This window comes from Pagrus pagrus (assembly GCF_965226575.1).
Source record: "Pagrus pagrus genome assembly, chromosome: 2".
Classification (NCBI taxonomy): Eukaryota; Metazoa; Chordata; class Actinopteri; order Spariformes; family Sparidae; genus Pagrus; species Pagrus pagrus.
Window position 1 is genome coordinate 5,444,513 of NC_140186.1, and position 22,347 is coordinate 5,466,859.

At 42.2% G+C, this 22,347-nt stretch overlaps 1 protein-coding gene across 1 annotated transcript; it reads right to left on the reverse strand.

Moving 5' to 3' along the window:
• Nucleotides 1–7,671: 7,671 nt before the first annotated feature.
• On the reverse strand, nt 7,672–17,751 carry c1qtnf6b (C1q and TNF related 6b). The gene is made up of 2 exons (XM_084366858.1): nt 17,537–17,751; nt 7,672–9,224 (listed from the first exon to the last, which is right to left on the reverse strand). Exons 1-2 carry the CDS (start codon nt 17,715–17,717, stop codon nt 8,677–8,679), a joined length of 729 nt encoding a protein of 242 aa, XP_084222984.1. The 5' UTR covers nt 17,718–17,751; the 3' UTR covers nt 7,672–8,676.
• Between the last annotated feature and the right edge of the window lie 4,596 nt (nt 17,752–22,347).

Sequence of the window (22,347 nt, forward strand, 5' to 3'; positions counted from 1 at the left end):
GCACCGCACACTGCAGGCAGCAGATAAGAGCTCTGACCCGGGGCGTCTGTTCAGGAGTTGACGTTTTGTTCTTTAGCCCAAAAAAGTGCACCGGGGCAGATCAGAGCCTGGATCAGAGGAGAAACCTTATCCGTCTCCTCGAGGATCGCCCTGTCAGCTGCCTTTCTCTGGCTCGGAAAACCAAACGACTAAATTAGCCTGTGATGGAGAGATAAGTCGGAGCATAGCGGCATTTTTTCACCCCTCGCTGTACAGTCTGCGCAGGGAAGACTCACGTCCTCCAGAAAACCTCGGCCTTGTTTTCATTGACAGTTTATATCTGGATTTTATAAAGACACTGTAATGCAGTGCAGCGGTGTGCAGTCGTTGATGTTGATCAGCAGAAGCAACGATTCTGGAGCTCTCCTCCCTCTTTTGTTTGAGCAAAAATCAATGGGAAAAAACATTTATGAGTTTTGGCTGTTTTCTTGTTAAAGGCACAGTATCAGGTCATTTCTGCCTTCTTCACTCTCTGATGCATCATCTGAGGTTTCCCCGAGAGTTACAGCCACAAATAACCAATTGAAACGCACTGATACCTTAAAAATGAAGGATTTCTCTTGGCTTGAACATTGTTGGAAACATTTGGAATTATAAATATAAACGAAACAAAATATGGTCAAAGGTCATTTTTAGACATTTTAATGTGGAATTGTTACATTTCATACCTTTAATGTGCTTTAGTCAAACTGATGTCCACTGTTTGATTGTAAAGTTGTGTATTTTCTATCACTGGAGCAAACAATCTTCTCTTGACAAGTTGACATTCAATGAAAACCAAAAAAGGAACAACTCTTCCTTATCAAGCCGACTCGAACCCACTGGTTCTGCCCCGAGGTCTCATTAAAAGCACCCGGTTTTGTCGTGACTGGAGTCGTCATGAGGTCTTGTTAACAAGACCTGTTTTGTCTGCATGAACACGGCTGGAGTTGTCTCGAAGCCTTGTTAAAAAACTCCTGGTTTTGTCATCGAAGACATGGTGGAGATCACTTCCTGTCGCTTGTAACTGTAAGGTACTCCTCAGTTATGGTGAGGCATTTTCCCAATACGACCCTTAGAATCTCAGATTTTAAAAACATAGCCTCCGGTGTTAGGGTAAGGCTTTCACAGAGACCCTGACATCACCAACAGATAATCCTCTGAAAAGAGACAGCGTGGCACATGTCGCTGACTTACTGAACTCCATTACGCCTTGTGAAAACATCATTGTGTTCCTTAGAAATATGACATCTAGCATCGCACACGTGGACCCAACAGCAGCAGCTGTGCAGCAGCGGAAGTGAACATGCGTCGACTACAGATTTTGTCTTTAAAAGTTTGAATCGTGCTCCGAACAACTCTCCCCGTCTCTGTCCTCTGTTGACCGGCCTGCTCTGCTGGCTCAAGACGAGATTTTACCTCGTTTGCAAAGACCCGAATCTGCTCGTCTTTGCTCAACTCGTGACCTTCACCGCGAGAAAAAATAAAACCGACAGAGCGTGGAGCAGTGTCTGCCAGTGCCATGTACCTCCCTCCCCTCCCTCATATTTGACTCACCCAGCAGCAGTCTGGCAGTGCTCTCCTAAGAGCCATTACCCAATTATTAGGTAGTGAGGCTTTTACAAGGGAAACAGAGAAGAGTGAGCGATGAGGGAGCGACACAGCAATGGAAAATACATTTGGATCGCATTATTCACTGTCGCTTTTAAAGGATTAAAACATTACGCTTAAAGTGATTGGATTAACATTCATTGTCAACCTTGAACTGAGGCTTAAGTGCAACTTTAATAACTCAAACATACAAATACGTTATATATTTGGCATTTCCAATAGCTATACTCCAAATATAGATCCTTTGAATGCATCATTCATAAACCTGCATACATGTAATGCACATTCAGAGTTGCTGTAAGCTCTCATAACTCATTTTAACATCTTGAAAGAATGATCAACCAAAATGGTAAAAATCTGAAACGTGTTGCTGCATCTTTAAATGGTTTTATTGGTTTTTACATAACCGAGATTATGAGGTGTTTCTAGCATCATGGTGCTTGAGCTGCCAAAGCCTCCAGTTTGAAGACTATGATCTTTTAAGGCTCTGAATGTGGACCGAGGGGATAGTATCAACAAACGCTCTGACCGCTGTATCCTTGCTGTCAGAGAACAGGACAGTAAAATATTAATACACTCTGACTGAAGGTGTTATGGCCACTCTCCTTAAGAATACATCTTTGTAGGTGCAATGTGTAAGAGAGGACCAGAATGTGAAGTAGTAACAGTTATCCTAACTGCTGTTTCGTAGGCAACTGGTCCTGTTTAGTTAGTTAGTAAGTTAGCATGCTAGCCGTCTAGTCCTGTCCCATCCTGTCTCATGATACAACTTTGGACCTCAAGAGGCGATAGACTAATCGTACTTTAGGTGGGAGTTGCATGCAAGGAGACGGTTTGTTTTGTTTGCTTATACAGAATGTCAAGAAAAGGAAATATTCTTCAAAATATTTTCCTCATTAATAAAACAAATGTGCACCTTCTGAATTCAAGTTAACAAATTAGGATGAGCTTAACTAACTCATCGTGTGACACATTTTCTTCAACCTGGACACAAAACCACCTTGGGTCGTCTTTCTACTGTTCCAACAATCACCTTTGGTTTGGTCGAAATTAATCCTCAGTTCACCGAGTTAGATGTGAAAAAATTCGGCTCCACACACTTTTCTTCTCCTGCTGATGATGCCTGACTCGCTCGCTCCTCTGCAACCTCTCCTGTCCGTACCTGTCGTCTTCATCATCCCTGGAGCCAGAACAGCTTGTTAGGACTACTGTCGTAATGTTGTGACGTGTACAGGTGCGTGTATGTGTGTGCTCTTGTGTCCTCTCTGAATGCAGCGCCTGCTGACCGGACTCCTCCTCCTCTGAGCGCTGATTGGTTGCCGGATCCGGCCGAGGCTATTAAAGACCGAGATGGCGTCGGAGAGAGGCAGAGAGAGACGAAGTCCACACGCTCCTCACAGATCCAACCAGCCACACCAGAGCATCTTTGTACTTTTGCGTTGTAGGGGTGGACTGCCATTTATGTTGATTTGTTTTCTCCTGTGTTTGGCCAGTCAGGGAGGTTAGCCTTTGTCTTTGAGTTCTGTTTTGTTTCCCGGCAGGTCAGCTGATTTCCGGAGGTAGATTTCTTTTTGTTTGTTATGTTGGCCTGAGTCCATCCTGAGATTATTCGTTAAATCGCAGTTATGTTGAAATAATAAATTCTTTATTCAACTACTTTAAGTTTGCATCCTGGTGGCTGCTTGGGTTTTGGGGAGAATTGGGCTTATTCATGTTGCGTCCCAGTCACCCCTGGATGGGTCGTAACAAGCTGTGAAACACCTCCGTACTGTATCACCTGTCGTCCCAGTCTGGTGTTCGGCTGAGCTCACTGGGAGACCTTGTTAACTGTAGTAACTCCAATCTGAGATCGCAGTGCGGGCAGACTCCGAGCTAATCGGGTAACTTAGCATCATGGCTTACTAAGCTACTTGCTAACAGCTGCTAGTTGCTACAGCCAAAGATAGCTAGCAAGTCCAGCATAGTGAGCAGCAGTTAGCGGTTCTGCCACTCCCTATAGGTTTGGAGCCACCTCTGAATTCTGGATATTTTTGTTTAATGCATCTTGATTGCAGTCATGCCATTTTTAATTTCCTTCAGTTATTTTATATACAAATCTTGGGTAAACCCTTCACTTCTATCCAACATGCCAAGAAAACATCATCACTTACAATTGTGAAGCAAAGAAAGAAAAAAACAAAAAAACTGCTGCAGACTGGTGCCAGCATAAAACTCAGAATGACCTCAATGTGTCTCCATTAGGACACACACACACACACACACACACACACACACACACACACACACACACAGCCATCTAAAAAGGGGTATAACTCTCCAGCCCTCAGAAATGATGTTGCTTACTTTGGAGGGTGTATGAAAGGTTAGTTGGCTCTCTCTCAGCACGCCTTCCTGTCTGCTCCAGTTATGCAGCAGTGGTGGATTGTAGATGTAGGAACAGTAGAGCTGAGATTTATATCTTGAGGTTTTCTGTTTTAAAGAGTCGTAATTCTGTGATTTCAAGGAACCGTCGGGGGACTGGGCTGCATCTTTTGATCCGAGACATATTTTCATTCAGCTTCTAGTTTCATTATTTGTCCTTCCTGGCCACTCATTTCGCTCTCACCCCTCTTTTTCCTCGGTCTACCCCTCACAGCCCTGTCTCCCTCTGACAGATGAGTGTGGTCAGAGGTCATGTGGTTGTAATTAGGAGAGCGCTGCCTTGGCAATCCGCCTCGCTTCCTGTTTCTAATCTACGAGAAGGCAGGCTTCAGTTCAGTCAGCCCTGAGAACAGCTGTTAGCCACGGGGCTCAGCCTTCAAACTCTCAAACTTAAATAAAACTGTCTTTAACCTGTCTTCACAGCCTCATAACATTTATCATAAGGCTTCCCCTCACAACGCCAGCTCCGCCCTCCAATTTCCCTTCTGCTTGATCGGTTACATAACTGCAGGAGTACTGAGACGCTGGAATGCAAAAGGCCTCACGGTGCTAACATCGATCTAAGTGCTGATAATGACAATATCTACCGAGTTGTAAATCTTGTGATCCCATTTTTATTTTATTATCATCTGACTGTTAGAAAAGATCTGAGGTTATGCTCCTTTTTTTCATTTTTAACCACTTGCAACATTTTCTGAGCCGCTTCTAAGTTTCTATACTTTGCTCGACATGTTGCTCTTGTTATCCAGGTCTGGTCTTTCTCTCTCTCTCAGCCTTTTTCCAGTGGGCCTGTCAGTATAAAGAGCACTCCACTCAAGTCTTGTGTTTACATTGAGAGAACCACCTTAAAGAAGCCAACACAAGTCTGGACTTGGAAGAGGTTCAAAGTTATTGGCATTCAGCAGAAGAGTCGGTCGTATTTTATGCTGTTACCATACCATGAACATGTGCAAAATGAACGAGGGATTAATTACAGATATCTGAGGCCCAGCTCTTTTCAACTTTGAGGTCATTTGAGTTAGTGTAACCCATTTGTAAGCCGAAGTAGGTGCAGCATGTCTAAATGATACCAGAGCATTAAAACATAATGATTTGTTTCATGAGACCGCTGCACAAGTGTTTCTGAAGCCTCTAGCTTTGGTTACAAGCTCTCAAAATGTAAAAGATCCACAGTTCATTGAAAAATGTACCCAATAATTTAAAAAAAAGGGGCCGCTGAGTTCAGTTGACCCTTTATTCTCACATCTGTAAAATCTAATTCTGCCAAATACAAACAGCACTGGCACAACCTGTAGCTCTCAATGGTCAAGTTTTGGTGACATTGTCAGAAATTGTCTTGTTAAATTTTAGCATTAAAAGTGCAAAATGTAGGAATTTTACACAAAAACGTTCAAAAAACTAAAACAAATAACCAGAATGTGCCATTAAGTTAAGTTTGATTAGGGAGGTCCAAGCTCCCGTGTTAGTGGTAAAACAGCCAACACTCCCCCAGTGCTCTGAGTCAGCTAAAAGGATCGCTAGCTGCACTGCTAACTAAGCTAACTAGCTAATGGCATTTAAAGTTATCAGCAGTTAGTGGTTACTCTGGTGATGTGCTGCCCCCCATTTGTTTGGAGTGTGAATTTCGTGAGGGTGGCCAATTTTTACACATTGCACATTTAAGGTCATCAGAACTGACGGTGTTGTAATGTGTGAGGGGCTGAAGTAACAAAAATCTGATTGGAACAAAAAACTCCTGAACAGTGTTCGCCTCACTTGCAGTCAGGAATCTGGTGTTGCTCTGATGATCAACGGGTCTGTAGCTGACTGGGAGCACTGGGGGAGTGTTGGCGGTCTGCAGGCTGAGCACTGAAATGCTTGAGGAACCAAGACAGTGGCTGGATATCTGGAGATATACACGCTGTTCGTGTTTTGCACTCAGCAGGGATAATTGAAGGAGAATTTATGGCACCTGATTGTTTATTGTTGAACAGGATTAAGTGAAACAGCCTCAACTGGCCAGTTAATTTCACCAGTGTTGTAAAAGTTGAGTTAATGGGGCTGATCGTTGAAACTGGCTGTGAAAGTACCAAGTTAAAATGCAGCATGTTGTTATATTTAATTGGCTGACAATGAGCAAAAAAATTGTTTGAAAGTTTGGGCATGCAATTTTTCGTCATTCGACCAGCTTTAGTGTATTTGGTTTGCGTGTTCTTGATGCATTTTTATTGTCGTTTCCACATTTTTTGACCCCACTGTTGCATTAAATTGACTTTGATGTGTATTATATTTTTTCATCAGCTGCCAAAACTCTCATTTTGTCAATTTATTCCCACACTCTTGACTTCTTCATTTAACTACTTTTAAAATATTCTGTCCTTAATTGCAAAACTAAGGTTAAACAAACCAAAACGAGGCCAAACACACCTCAAGTGAACTAAATCAACCAGTAAGTAGCAGCCTGGGTACTGTGCGCGTCGTCTTCCACCGGTCTGGGCTGACGATCCAGGAAACTGTTCAGATGTCCTGCTTTGTTTCCCCAATAGAGCTTTTCAGATCTCCACTCAAGGCTTAAAGTATTTACAACGCTGCAGTCTGCTTTTCCTCTAGCAAAGCCTCCCTGAGGACAGCATTACAGCTAATGGGAGAGATATGGCCAAACAGATGGAGCTGGCATGCTGCGGAGCCATCCGCTGTCTCGGAGTTTGAGATGGGTTTTTGTTCACTAGTTTGTTTGTTTGTTTATTTAAGAGCGTTGGCCAATTTTGGGGGGTTAAATCTCAAATACGATTTCCCTTGAGTGGCTTGATTGAAAGCCAAGTCATAAAGCCAGATGGTGTCATTTGTAAAGATTCAGGAGGGTGAGGAAAGTGTCCCAGCAGAAATGTGATGATGTGCAGTGTGGTTTAATAAGAATAAAAAAAAGTGACATTTTGACATCTAAAATGCAAAATACAGGCTCCCGATTTCATGTGAGATTCTGAAAACGTTTAATTATTCATGATCAAGTGTCTTTTTGTTGCCAAGTGATACAAAACAAAGAGACTTTGTTCGTGAAGGAAGAAATATTGTTTACAAAAACACACACAATCAAGCCCCAACAGCACGAGTGGCAGCACAGATACAGGCTATAAAGACAGCTATAATACAACTATTTACATGAACTGCTCTGCAGTCTGAAGTCTCAGTAAGAATATATATCCAAATCATCCAAACCCTAATGTATTCCTGCATTTAGTAAAGAAGCACCTTTGTTTTCCATTTTTGATATGTTGGGATACACTTGTGTTTAAAGGGTCAGTTCACCAAAATTGCAAAAAAATTAGGCATTAGATATGCACGTAACTTTGGTCCAGTGTCAAGGATTTTACATCTAGCGGTGACCAAGTGAATACCCCTCGCCTCCCTCTCCCCAGTGTTTGGTGTGACCATTCAGGGCTACTGTAGAAATATGTTGGTACGTGACTCCATGGAAGAGGACCTGCTCCCTCTGTGGCCTTTTCTAAGGTAACGAAAGCACAATGATTCTTAGTGTAAGGTGATTGTACACCAATGGACCTATAATTATGAATATATCCCATTCCTGGCAACAGATCCTAGTAAATGCTACAGATTGGAGTTAGGTTTTTTTTTTTTAGAAACTCCACTTGCACTTAACATTTTTTTACTGGCACCATTTCTTCAGCACAGAACGTTCCCAAGGGCGAATGCTGACCATGAAATGAACTTGTGAGAAGCCTCCCTGAACCCAACATACATAATTAAATTTCAAAAAACAGACCAAAATCAAGGCAGATACACCAGAGGGTTATTAGATCTGATCAGCAGCAGCATGATGCACGTACTGACAAGCAGCCATGGTTGAAATATAAAAGTAATATCTTAGCTGAATCTTTCTCCATGAATTTACACTTGTTCTTAACTCCCAAGGAGACCTCGGACAGTGAACAGAGACCCTTCCCAACCTGATAAGACTGATTATAACTTGGGGTTCCAGCTCCTCAGAGCTGAGTAGACTTGTGAAGAGCATGGTTATACACCCTTTCTATGGCAAGACATCAGCAATTTTCGGAGAACCAACCCTTTGAGGCTAAGTGTACAGTACTTCTGAAAGGCACAAAAGGAAACATTTGTCAAAAAAAAAAGGTATGACATCAGTTGCCGAACACATTTAATCAGACAATACTCTCCGTTCCTGTTAAGAAGCACCATGGCACAAATTCAAAGCTGATTGCACAGATTTATGACTCCTGATACAACTTGTGTTGATACACACAGTCCCTGAAAGGAGTGACCCAAGGAGGCGAAGTAACACAGCACACAAGTAGGAAAAAATGATTTGCTTTGTACCAAAAGTGTATTTCTAGTTCAAAAGGAAGTTATTCAACATTCCTTCCTAATTGTGTGCTCTGCTACCGTTCTCTCTTTATTATTTTTCCTTTTGATTCCAATATCTTTTTGGCCAGTCCTCATTTTAAGAAAGCACAGTATGTTTCCTCTCCAGGCTGAAAGGAATATTTAATAAGCACCAAACTTGTAAACGTCCTCTGTTTAGTTCTCCTTTTTAGTCACAAAAGCAGTATCCATGGCAACAAGACCAAATAATCCGACCCAGAGATTTTCCTCATTATTCCATCTGTCCCGTTTTCACTGGATGCCAGGTGCCACGAGGTATCCGTTGAAGGTGATGTAAACGTCCACGTCGTCGCTGTAAACGGCGTTCTCCCTCTCCCTTTTGTAAAGTCGCACCCACACCTCGTCGTTCAGCGCCAGGTTCATCATGACGCTCTGGCTCTGCATGATGGACCTCTCGCTGGGCTGAGCGTACAGGATCACCTGCTCCTTGTCGTTGTGCATCAGGTGGAGGTACGTCTCCTTAAAGTTCCAGGTGTGGATGTTGATGTTGAAGAAGTAGATCCCCGGCACGTAGCAGTAGAACTTGCCCTTGAACATGTTGAAGTGCTCGTGCAGGTTGACGAACACCGTGTCGAACACCAGCGCCTGGTAGTAGTCCACGCTGTGCAGGGACTTGCGGCGTCCCACGGAGAAGGAGGAGTGAGGGATCTTGCAGGCGTCTCCGGGGGAACCCGCCTGGCCTTTGCTGCCTTTATGCCCTACGGGGCCTCTGACGCCAGGGGGTCCCTCTAGGCCGGGTTTGCCAGGTGTACCCTTATCACCTCTGTCTCCTTTATCACCTGGGCAGACAAGAAGAAACACAGGTGAGTGGTGAAGACAGAATCATCAGGAGCATAAGTAAAGTAAGAAAAGTAATCCAATCGTTTCTCTCTGATAGAATATATTCTTTCTGTACATGTTTAACACACTTTGGGGTAACATTAGGTGATGTGAATGAAAAGAGGCTGCTACAGCGCCTTTTCAAAGCGCCTTCAAACACTTGTCACACACACTCATTCATCGTGATGGCAGAGGCTGCCATGCAAGGTGCCGACCTGCTCATCAGGAGCAATTTGGGGTTTAGTATCTTGCTGAAGGATACTTCAACATGCAGACATGACACTCTGGCTCTGGATCAAACCTGCTACCTTCTGATTACTGAAGGACCCTTGGAGGCATGTCAACGCACGTCTTATCTACTTTATTTAACGTCTTTGCAAACGGTGAAGCTGAAATCTCTAAATCAGAACAATTTCAAATCAGATTGAAGAAACACGGTCCATGTAGCCAAAGCTACAGTTAAAGATTATATATGTGTGGTTCCTAAACGTTTTGACTTGTTGTGGCATATACGTATATGGGGAATCCCAACTCTTGATAATGAAAAAAATGCTTCTTGCTAGAGAATAATGTAACTTTGAAGTTTGCCCAATGAAACTGAAAACAAGCAAAGGGGTTTGGGGGTCGGTGAAGATGAAAGAAACCTAAAAAGGTCCCGGGCCATTGTAAGGCAAACCACTCTCTTGTAAATAGGCTCAACACTTCCCAGAATCAGAAAGAACAAAAGACAGCAAAGAAATCTCAATGGGCCTAAACACAGAGTCTCTGGCTGACAATCAGTTAGGATGAGGTCTGCAGTGCGTCTCGTAAGCCTTCACAAAAGTTGAGGGGAATGGCCCAAAGCTGCTCTGAATCATTAATTAGGAGCCAAGTCTCCTCACCCTGCACAACAGGTGACCTGAATCTACTGCAGTCAATCCAAAGCCAGAGGGATTGTGTCATCCAGCTAAAATGATAGCAACTACCAAATATTGGGACTGATACATGATAAAAAAAAAAAAAGCAATGTCTGGTTGAGGCCCCTTGTCATGTTTCAGATGAGTTGAGACATTTAACACCTAAACTTTCCTATAAATAGTTGATCATGACCCATCAGATTTATCTTGTGACCCCCAGGAGAGGCCCGACCTTTATATATTTGGACTAAAATACCTCACTGTAAATAAAGTAGTTAAAACTAGCTCCATTTCAAACAGCTACACTAAAAAAAAATAAAAAGCTACCGACATAATGAAGCACCAGCAACAATCTAATCATTTAATATAATCAGGAAAGGTTCAGAGCACTTCTTCTTGAGTGTGTAGAAAAACTATTTGAGCTCTTAATGTGTTTTTTTTTCATAGAGAATTAAATAGATTGCTCATTGTGATAACACAGCTGTCTCCTTTTGTCAGCGGAGATGGAAATTAGTCCTCATTGTACCCACTGACAGTCAAAGCTGGTTCAGACTGTTTGATTTTTATCACTAATTGGCTGAACCAGACAAGTGCATGAAGAATATTTCTGATTTATGGATGTGAACTTGTGCAGCTGTGAATAAAATAAAACAGGTCTTAGACTTGATCAAAGCTCTCGGTGCAAAAACACACCGTTCATTTTGACGTGCACACGATGCCATTAGGCTTTTCCGTCTTTGATAAACGGTAACAGATCGTGAAATGGAAACAAATTGCAGCAGGGCTTTCACATGTGACAGTCCAAATCCCACTTATAAATCTGAAGCAATTTCGTTAAAGCAATGCTCGGATTTATTTTGTGCTCCTGATGGACTGCGAGACAAAATGTTCAGACAGAAATGTGTCACGGGGGTCTGTTTAGATGACAGTAACTTTAAATGCCGAGTCAATGCTGACCTTTTAATGACCTCCATTGACCTCCATTAAGGACGTTCAGGAACGGAAATAGCATTGATTTCAATTAGTAGGGAAGATCTTGTAAGGCTAAAGGGCATCAAAAAAGGAGGGCAAGGCTTAAAAGGTGAGTTTTGAAGTCAGGAATTTCAGCACCAGGCTGGAGAAAAGGAAATATAAGTTCAAAAACGGTCCAGCGTGTAGTGGCAACTCGTCAAATACAGCAGCTCGGTCGGTGACGCTCCACCTACCCCTCAAGGGTTAATTTTCATCATCGAAAAGTGGATAAAATATTCACAGAAGAAGTTTCATAAATCGGATCTATCATTATGGATTTATTGTACAAAGTCCACCAAAAGACACCTGAGGTCCAGGCTGGATTATTCAGCTCCTGTAAGAGCTTTGCTGGAGCTGCAGAGCTGCCAGCTTTCACCGGGGAAAAAAAGTAAGGAGCTCCAATTTACGTTTGGAAACGATGAAAATTAGTTGGATATGTCGGTCTCAGGGGGTTAACAAGGGGGGTGGTATCCATCCTTATTCTCCCTCAAATTGTCTACAGTTTATATTCTACTTCACATTTGCCTCTTAAAATAGTTTTAAAATAGTCCGTTGGAGGTATAAGCCCTTTTTTTTATATTCCCTGCTGTATCCTGTTTCGCTGCCACAACAACCCAACACCGCCTGGTTTTGTTTAAATTATACACGACTTGACAGCAAGCTCTGAAAATGATGAATGAGCTTATGTATATCCTCCTGTCACCACTCCTAACTGAAATGTTGCGGGGTAAGTGAACATTTTGAGCGCTGCTATTGTTCCAAGTATACAAAAACCTCTCTGCTCTGAAAAATCAAGTGACACTGCTTATAGGACTTCATCACCATATCAATCTGAAGCAGCTGTAATAAATAAAAACAGAAAAAAAAAACCAACAGGCCCGCAAGCTAAAAGCAACACTCACTGAATGATGAACAGTCTAAACTGTGAAACAAAAACATCCAGTAACAGTTGGAGGAGATGTTAGTGACAGTTTGTGATTTCCACATTGAGTTGAGGGGTCACATGCTTCTGTACTGGCTGGGCTAAAGAAACTTTCCAAATAACTTGGACAAAAGTCAACCCCTCCGCAGCTGTCAAGCTTCAAACATGAATATATTTAGGTCTGTGAAGCTCCAAGTAAATATTGCTATACTGTAGTTGTTTTGCGTAGATGTTTTCCTATTGTGGTCATGAGTTAAAGCACCTCTGGTTTGAGTAAACCACACGGGAAGAAGCCACACTGCTGCCCTTCGCTCACCCTGACCAACACTTCCTGGAGATCTGAGGCGAACACACCAGTGATCCCCTGGACAGATGCTCAATGATCAGTCCAGCTGTGACCAATGTCCGCACAAAGAGCCCGGAGGAGAGTTACAGCAGTTTCCACAAACAGCAGCTTAGCAGCACTTCTATGCTCGACGGCCTGAACCGCTTCTTCTGAAATCAAATAAGAGCCTGGTGCAATGTGAGACTGTGACCTCGCTTTCCCTTTCAATATTACAGGGAAATATCCACTCATATCCAACAGCCCAGTCTCCGGGATAAAATGTGAGCAGTTAATGTTTCTGCAAATAAGTCTGATATGCGTCATATTACATTATATTGGCATTTGTACAAAAAAGGTGTCCCATCACGGGGGAGGGGATGGGAGTTACAGGTGCCAAGTGGATGCAGTTTCAACATTTGTAAATGTGGCACCCGTATTTTTAAGGGCGACGTCGGGACAATTGTTCTGCTGACAAAAACAGATGTATTTGAAAAGACATTGGGACACCTCAAACTGTGTTTGTGATGACAGAACCGGGTGATTTTAATGAGACCTTGTTAGTTGTAACCAACACAGGTGTTTTAAGCTAAAGCGTGATCATTCATTGGTCCATTATTTACGTTCATTATGATATTGTTTGGCGTTTTCTTGCATGAGGCAGTGCTATTTCGATCAAGTTCGCGACAACAACGGTGCGCTCCCACTACACAGCTTCTGCTCCTGTTATTCAGCTAGCTAGCTAATGCTACTGGGTTAAGTACAAAGCTTTGGGTAATATTAGTGTTTTGTCACACTGTATATAAATAGCTTTGTAGCGGTACTGCTGGGAAAATGCCTGAGAACCAGTCCCAAAACATTAAATATTTAAAACGTATTTATGGTGAACCCAAATCTCACAAAAACCTCTTCAATAATAATGACAAAATGCCTCTTCAGGGGTTATGAAACTACATTTATTCCTTTCACCACCCTTTAAAGTGTGAAAAAAATGAAAGGTGTATAAAGGGGCTTGGGTGTCAAGGGGTTGAGTGAAGATAAACAAAGGAAACCTGCAGACCTGGAGCCAAACCTGCACAAATGGTACTAAGCGTGGCCCTGATGCAGGTCAGTTGAACCGTCTCTCAGCTCGATTGCAGAATGCTCAAAACGGAGGACAAAAACAAGGACTGCAAAGAAATCTCAACAATCTTCACAAAAGGGCGTCGTCACACAATCTTTAATTAGGAGGCAGTCTCCACCTCCTGCACACAGGTGATCTGAATGTACTGTAATCAATCCAGAGGGATTCAGACATTTGGCTAAAAATATAAAGCAAGTACCAAAAAAAATGGGATTTCTACAGCTTCACATATAAAATTAAGAACAGTGGTTCCTGTCTGGTCCTCAGAGTCAAAATGTTTCCTTTTAGGCATCAAGTCACAGTAAACACATTGTACAACTTCAGACCACTTAAGTTTTTTCCCCATTCATTCACTCATTCATTCATTCATTCCACCTGTCTGCGGATTCAAGGTCCTTCCTGCTGTGAGGAGACTATTTTCTTCTTTCACAAATGTAAATAAATACACAAAAAGGCTAACTGGGTCTTCTCAACACACTTGCTTTACAGCATGAGAGTGGAATCATGACTAAAAACAAACATTTAAGCATTAAACATTATAAGTAATGTGACAGCACGCAGCATAACAAAGACTCTTAGGAAGGGGAGAAACGGTGCTTTGAAATAAAATCACTGCTCTGGAGATTCACTACATTTCTACATTTTGAGTTTCCACTGTGTTGACCCACTTGCTCACAACAGATTGGATACGTGTCAAAAAGTGGACTGTGACCCAGCAGTGGGGTACGACTCGACGACTCGGATGACTCGGAGGATACACTGACACCTTCCTCCGGTCGCTGAACACCATTGAAAGATTTCCTGCAAGGTACGCATTATACCAAATCACAACATTTTAAAATTGTAATGCTAAAAAGGAAAGCAAGACATACTGACTTGACATTTTAAGCATTTCAAATCAGATCCAGAGGATTCCTGCTGATTAACATGTGTTGTCTTTTAAGGCTAACAGACAGCAAATGTAAAAATCCCAAACAAGAGATCACGCATTTTGTATTTCCACTGTACCTAAGCCAAGTGGAACCTCCTGAATGTCTTCAGGGTGTTTAAAAATACAATTTAATCCTGTAGCTGATGATGTGTGTGATGTAAAAAAAAAAAACGTGTGGGGGAAGTGATGGCTTTGTCCATGACTGAGTGTTCCGGTTTCTTTTGACAAATCTGGCTCGCTAAAAACTGAGATCGGCTGACTAGCTGATTGCGGGCCACGCCGTTCAAATCCAATCACCACAGCTTTGTGGGAGCGAAACCCAACAGCGCACACTTCAGCATGCACATGCAAACATACAAAGCACATGCACACACACAAACACTTAAAGCAGGCTTTACTGTTGTGTGTTTTCTGCCACATGAGCAGGTTCAGGGCCGGGTGAAAGCGCCTGATGAGACCTCCTCATCGCACTCCATGTATCGTTTCACTGCCTTGTCTACACAGAAGAGCAACGATAGACCGTTTTCACAGCAGCCATACTGACATGAACTAGAAGGTAAACACAGGTTTAATTAATGACAGTTAATGAAGGTTCTGTTCCATTTAGTGTAGCCGAGACTTTCTAGTGAGCCAACATGCACAATAGCAGCACCTTCACTCCGTTTGACTGACTCTTAATTATTGGTAACACCTGTATTTAACTGACTGTTTTATGTCAAAATGGCTGCTGTGAGTCTATCTGAGACATAAATCCAGCTCCTGCCTCAGGTATTGATAGCTCTCAGACTTTCTGATTTGTTTTCCTTCAACTTATCGAAGACCTTGAACAAAGAAAGAGGACTGAAAGAGTTCAGAAAGCATGTTGTTTTTTTTCTTCAGTTTGCTTGCAACAAAAGCATGATCCCTCACTGGCTGCCCTAACTATGACCTGAATGTCAAATAACATTTTGAGTCAGAATGAATTGAATCATTTAATGCTCAATAAAAGGTGCAAAAGTTATGATGTGCAGTCGCTACTTCAACCTCTTTTTCGATCTATTCAGTTATTATACAGCCAGGATGGTACGACTAAATGATAGTTGTAGTCCTTTTATAGGTGTATTAAATATTAAATCTAAAAAAAATAAATAAACTGAACTCAGGCGGAGTGCAGAGGACGAATTTAGCCACACTTCCGGAAAAAGCCTGAGGAAAGAAGCTTCTCTGTAGTCTGGTGGTACGGCAGAGGATACTTCTGTATCGCTTGTCAGACAGCAGCGGGGTGATCAGGTTCTGGCTGGAGTTGCTGTTGTCTTTTTATTGTACATGTCTGCACTGTGTCAATCAGAGATGTTTCATACCCAGATATGTAAGGACACTCCCACACAGGGTTTAAAAGCCTGCAACTCCCCTCCAGTTAGTTAGATCTGAAGAAGCCTCTTGGATGAGAGGTGAAACGTCTTCAACAAACTCAAGTCCAGTTGCCTACGATACAGCACTTAGGACATATAGGATAGGACCCAGATAGCACGCATTTGTGTTGCAGATGTTGCCATGAAGGTTGAGTTGTGTCGGACAGATGTAGTATTGGGCTATTGTAGTACTGGGCATTTGTGAATTGGGAAGACTTTGCCGACGTCTTGGCGACATCGTCCCGATTCACAGACGTTCCCCATATGTATTTCCAACACGACTCGCACCAAAGCCTGCTAGACGTTAGTTTGTAGCCCAATAAAAAATTATTGCTGCAGTTGCAAAGACATTCTGTGAAACAAACTGTGTCCAAGACATCAACATTTAACTTGGATTTCATCACTGGAACAGTTGTGGATTCATCTGCACTACAAAATACCTAAACTTATGTGTGTCCATGCATCGTTTCTGTACGTGTGTGAGACGAGAGAAAGAAAGTAAGATTTTCTTTTCATGGTTCAGCACTTGGACTGATTCGGGGGTTGATCGCGGGTCAGAACAGTCTTGGCTTGTCCACTTATCAAAGGACCCAGCAGATAAAACAGCGGAGCAATGACACATCGTTTGGATTGCTCTGGTTGGGTTGGCCTCTCTGGCTCTGATATTAGACACACATGTTCTCACAAATCCCTGTCCAGCTGCAAGAGTGTGTTTCTTGGATATTAGAAAATCCTTGTAGTTTTAATCTCTTTTCTCTTGTAACTTTTTTCCATCTCTTTCTGTTTCCCCCGGTCTTAAAACATACGCCTGCACAAACAAACACGTAAAAACAAGGCCACAGGAAAAGTACAAACTCTCAAATATCATCTCATGCAAGCTGTCACACATTTGACTGTGGAATTTTGATATAAAGTCCAACTTATATAAGTATAAATCTGTTTTAATACTGACATGGTGATGCGATTCTACAAGCAGATTAAATGATGTGGTTTGTGAATTTAAAGCTAAAAAAGGCATCATTTTTGGAGGTTTGATCTCATGTGCAGACTCTCTACTTGTCATGCTTCTACTTCGGTTTCTTCCCTTATACATATATTCATATGTTGACATGTATTTCCGATGACAGTAACTGTCAAAAGCTATTAGAGTCACTGTTACTTGGTAGCCTCATTCTTTCAAAAAATCTTGAACCAAGGTTGTTTTTTATATTTAAGTGGTTCCAGGTTGTTTATATCTGTTGAGTGTCTCATTTTCCTTGTCAAAGACGGTTTCACTTCTTTGTCTCAGTGCCATTTAACCATCAACGCATGGCTACACTTCAGCGCCGCTGTTCCATTACAATGTTCATGATTACTCTTCTGATTAAATACTAGTCGTGCCAGACGGACAGCCATCTGGAAAAAGCAGAAGAAGTGACCTGATTAAGGAAACGAAGCTTGACGCGGGAGATGGTAACACAGATATTCAAGAATGGGTTTTTCTGTGAATGAACGTGCAGCCACAAACACTGTTTTCTTTTCAAGCGCAGTATCTAAAAGACACACAAGTAAACAAGGCGAGCTTCCATCCTGCAAGAACCAAAAGGACAAACTGGAAACAGAAGAACCAAACCAAACAGACAGGAAGCCAACTTCAAGTCAGCAGTGCTCAGAAGCTAACCCAGGCTCTGAGGTACCTTTGAGGATGGTCATGTTGATGACGGTGCGGACCTCAGGCATCTGATACTGGGCCGTGACTGCTGGCGGCTCCGTGTGGTCGCAGCACCGCCTGCAGAGTCTGGAAGGAGGTCTGGACGGGGAGGGGACGCAGCAAACCAAAGGGAGGAGCAAAAGCAGCCTCGCACACACCGCCAACATGGCTGTCACCACCTGGGAGGGGGATGAAAACGGAGAGGAAAGAAAAAGTTAAAGGAAGGTGGAGATTTATGTCCATTTAACTGAAAATGAAGGCGTAGCAAAGGAAGACTTATGACACTTATGATTCTTAAACCCATCACATAATACACAGTTTCTCCTCCTCAGAGGAATTTCCAAAAACAAACTAAACTTAAGCTAAGTAGTGGAAAACCATCATCCCAAAGCCAACATTTTTGGGTCAGTTTTGTTATTTTTTTCACATTCCTGTGGATAACAGGCTAGAGTCAATATATTTCCATGTCAATAACGGCAGAGCTGATGATACTGACAGTAATCATCAAGCTTTGATGGCATTTCTTATGAATAAACGTGCAAAACTTTCTTTTTGCACAAATGTACAACAGTCGAACAAGGACAACTCCACAGTAACATTAAAAACATGTAGGGATACCATTTTTCTGCAGGAAAGTTATCTCAATAGACCAGAATGCAATGCAGCCAAGTCGCCAATCGCCTGGTTTTAGCGAGTTTACCCACCCAAGCTTACATACACACTAATTTTGGTTTACGAATGGTATATATTAAAGTGTGTAACTCCTGGCATGCATTGAACATTACACACTGATAACACGTCATGCTATACATATCTGAGGGAGTATTTTCCATTAAGCTTTCCTTTTAAGTTTTAATCACAGAAAAAACAAACTGTGGCATCAAGTTCAAAACCACATGTGACAGATTGTCTTGTGACAACAGTTCTCATATGTAATCCAGAGGACTTGGATTAAGAAATATAAGCCAAAAGCTATTTGGAAAAAGAAAAAGAAAGGAGTCTTGGTGTTGGGTGTGAAAACATCAGCAGCTATTTGATTTTCAACTCGTGAACTCAGAGCGACAAACACTTTCACACACATTTCCAAGGACAATAAGTGCTGCTGCTGCTGAACCTGTCACTCTTGCCTCTTCTGTCGATCCAGATACACACACATTTCTCTCTGCACACATTCTGATACAAACAAGAAGCGAGAAAGACAGAATCATTGAAACTCGACAAAACACACAAAAAAGCAAGTTTTCAGTGGTATTTAAACATAACAAATGATAATCTGAGGTTACAAAGACAGTTACGGTGGATATATAAAACAACATAACACAAAACATATGGAACGTGTTTGATGATTTTACCCAGAATGCTTTATGGTAATGTGAGTGCATATGTTTCCAGGATGGATAATCCTGTGGGAGCTGGAGGTTTGACTCAAACCACTGAGTCACACAAGACCATGACGTGGCGTAAAAAACCCAACTTGCTCAACAAGTAAGTTTCAGTATTTCTTTCCATGATTACTTGTATCTGAAATGTGGGACTTGATATTGATAATCCACTCTGACCTGCTCCAGTTCTGCAGTGGTTGACAGTATAATCTTAGTAGTTTGTTTTTCCAGATCACATCTTTACTGTTTTGGTTCCATTTAACTGCTCTCCTAGCTTTGTTTTTGCCATGTGCCATTTTGTATCCGCATTACACATATGAGTGGACTTTTTGTCAGGATATGGAAGGACTGGTTGTGGTGTTACAGCGTCCAAGACGCTGTTGCAGACAATGTTTCAACATTTCTACGCTCGAAACAACTGAATATACTTCAGGAAAAGATCCTATTTTTTGGCTTACCGGGTTCTGTCGGCACAAACACGGCTGGACATTTTGTCAACTAAAGCAAATTTTTTGGATGAGACATCGGGACAATCACAGCTGGAAAACCTCCCGATGTCTCGTCAAAAAAAATTTGGTTTAGTTGCCAAACTGTCCAGCCGTGTTTGTGCCGACAGAACCAGATCAGCCAAAATATGATCTTCTCCGAACCCTAACCAAGCAGCTTTTGTGCCTGAGCCCAACCAGACAATAAGCAGAAGAGCATTAGACAATATAATCAAATTATTAACGCTGCATCTGTTCATTTCACGTCACACGGAGCAGAAGAACTCCAAGAAGACGACACATTACACATTTAGTTCAGAGGAATTTCTGGTCATCTCACAAAATCTATCTTCAGTTCAGTTTTCACCAGCTCCGGAGAAGAATCTAAATCCTCAGATGCTTCACCATGTTCACCAGCCAGTGTCTAATTTAGTCTGTCTGTTGTTTGGCTCTGGGGAGGTGGCACACAGTGTCTTTATCAGTGATTATTTTGCTGAAGGCAGCTGGTGGAAGCTGTGGGAAACAAGTTGATGAGAGTGGAATTCGAGGGCTCTTACAGCCAAAACAATGAGATAAAAACAATCGTGGGATAAATCCCTAAAAGGTCTTTCGATTCCGCGCTCTCCATCTTTTTCAAACATTTCCCCTCTTTTGTCTTCTTCCCTCGACGGTATTTGCCCATTCTCCGCTTTCTATCTCTTCCACCCACTTTTCTATTTTCTTGCCATTCAACCTCTGAAATCCATACGTGTAACGCAAATCCTCAGAGAAGCAAAAAGACGGAGAAGAGAGAACTAAAACAACAGGCGGATGAGAGAGAAAGCTAAGAAAACAGGATAGAGGAAGATGGGAGAGATAACAGGGAGTTTCCCAGGGGCCCTTACAGTGACGGATGAATGTTAACTGGATTTGAGATAATGGATGGAGCGTAACTGTGAGAAAATAAAACAAATGGAGCTCTCCCACAATATTTTTATTCGACTACTGATGATAAAATACAAACCGTAACAGTTATGATTTGAATCTGCCTCACCATCACAGCCCGTCAGGTGTCAGGGGACACACATCCCATCTCACTTACACAACATGTTAGAGAAGTTAGTTCAGGTTCATTACTTTCATCAGCTGATTATTTGCAACAACTTCATTTTTCTGCTCATCTACTTTATGAAATATCCAAATGCTGCAGTTTAGTTTGTGTCACATAGGAAAAAGTTCATGAACTGGCTGGTTGTTGCAGCCTGAAAGTGCACCAGAGTAAAAAAAAAAATGTAATGGTCATCTGGGGATTCACTGCAGTGACACGGAAAAATGTGATTTTGGTTTACAGTTGTGGGTGGTGTATCTTTACAGTAAACCCTGCATCACTTGGATGCAGCATCGGCCTCAAGGGAAACACACTGCATTGATGTGTGTCGAGGCTAACTACCCTGGTGGCTGGACGCTTTATGTTAACGACACTGATGTATTAGCAAAGATTGCTGCAGTTTTACATATGTGCAATGAGCAGACTGCAGTTGGCGAGTGTGGAAGAAATAAATGCTTCATGCATTTTGTATACACACAGGAGATGTATTAAACCTGCTGCGTGGGAGTTTTGCATTCGGAGCCCTTGCCAAACGAGTTCAAAGCCCATCACCACTAGATAAATCTGTGTGTATTTCACAGTATATAGTTTCTAAATCTGTCATCTGGCCACCTCCCCGCGCTGGTGCACCGGTAGTGATGCATTTTACATCAACCAGCAAAGTTTGTTTTGCCAGAGCTGCAGGAGGATCAACCATGACAGAGTGGGCTACAGCAGTGGGCGTACGGTGGAGTCTATGAAGTCATAATTACCCTCACTGCCAGAAGCAGTACACTAAATTTCCACACTGCAGGGTTAAGAAAGTTGGTTTACTTTGACCGTGTTAGGCTTGCTACCAATTTTCCCAAGTGGTCAACCACAGTACTGCAAAAAAATAAATATCCCCTGCGAGTCAAATAGCATTTTCCCCCATAGACTACTATTCTAAAAAGATTGTTTTATTTTTTTTTAAATGTAACATTGAATGAGCAGCATCTTGGGAGTGTCGGTCAAGATTACATCCATGACATGGACTTTAAAAAAACTGAATTTAACTCAACTTATTAGGATCCATATTTATGTTTATTGTCAGGTGATGACCTCTAGTGGCCGTAGTAATAATTACGCGAGCAAAGGAGTAAGTCAGGCGAAGTAGCATCAAGACCACGCAGGGAGGAGGTCGAGGAAGGATGGCTGGGTCAAACAAGCACAGGACTGCTGTTTGTGTGTGAAAGTCAACAGAGTTAACTCACTTGTGTAGTTAAGTTCAGTCACGTACATTATATAACTGAAGTAACGTCGATATTTTAAGCTAAACCACAATGTTTTCCTCAATCTAACCAAACTGCAAGCCTCCGACGAATGTCCACCAGCAGTGGGGCACCAGCATCCGTCATGTTGTTTTTGGGAGCTGCGATATAGGTCGTGTTGGGAGTCACTGCCAATCGACCAATTCAGTCGTTCAGGTATGAAGACTTCTCATTTTTATTAACTACAAGAGAAGCTCGCTTCGCTCAAATATCCATCCAGGACTGTCACACGTGGTCGTCATGCATCAAGACTTGTGCAGGGAAAACACTGTCATTAACCTACTAACATATCATTTCTGCACTGTTTTTGTGATAACCTGATGATGTATGTGTGCAATTCGTCTAAGCATGTGTCGACAATCAATGTATCACCGTCCATCACTCTCCACTCTCTCTGACTAAGTGTAGCCTACTGTAGCTCCACGGCTCAATGTGGGTCGAGCTGCAGGGTGAAAAAAAAAAAGGAAGCTGCTGACTTCTGACTTGTGATTAGAATCCAACAACAAACACTGAAATAGTTTCTCCATCCTCTCACCATCCCTTTAAAAATAGAT

Coding starts and splice junctions, on each gene's coding strand:
- c1qtnf6b (XM_084366858.1), bottom strand. CDS start 17,717: ATGTTGGCGGTGTGTGCGAGGCTGCTTTTGCTCCTCCCTTTGGTTTGC. Junction 9,225..17,536: donor CAACATGACCATCCTCAAAG/GTACCTCAGAGC, acceptor TTGTCTGCCCAG/GTGATAAAGGAGACAGAGGT.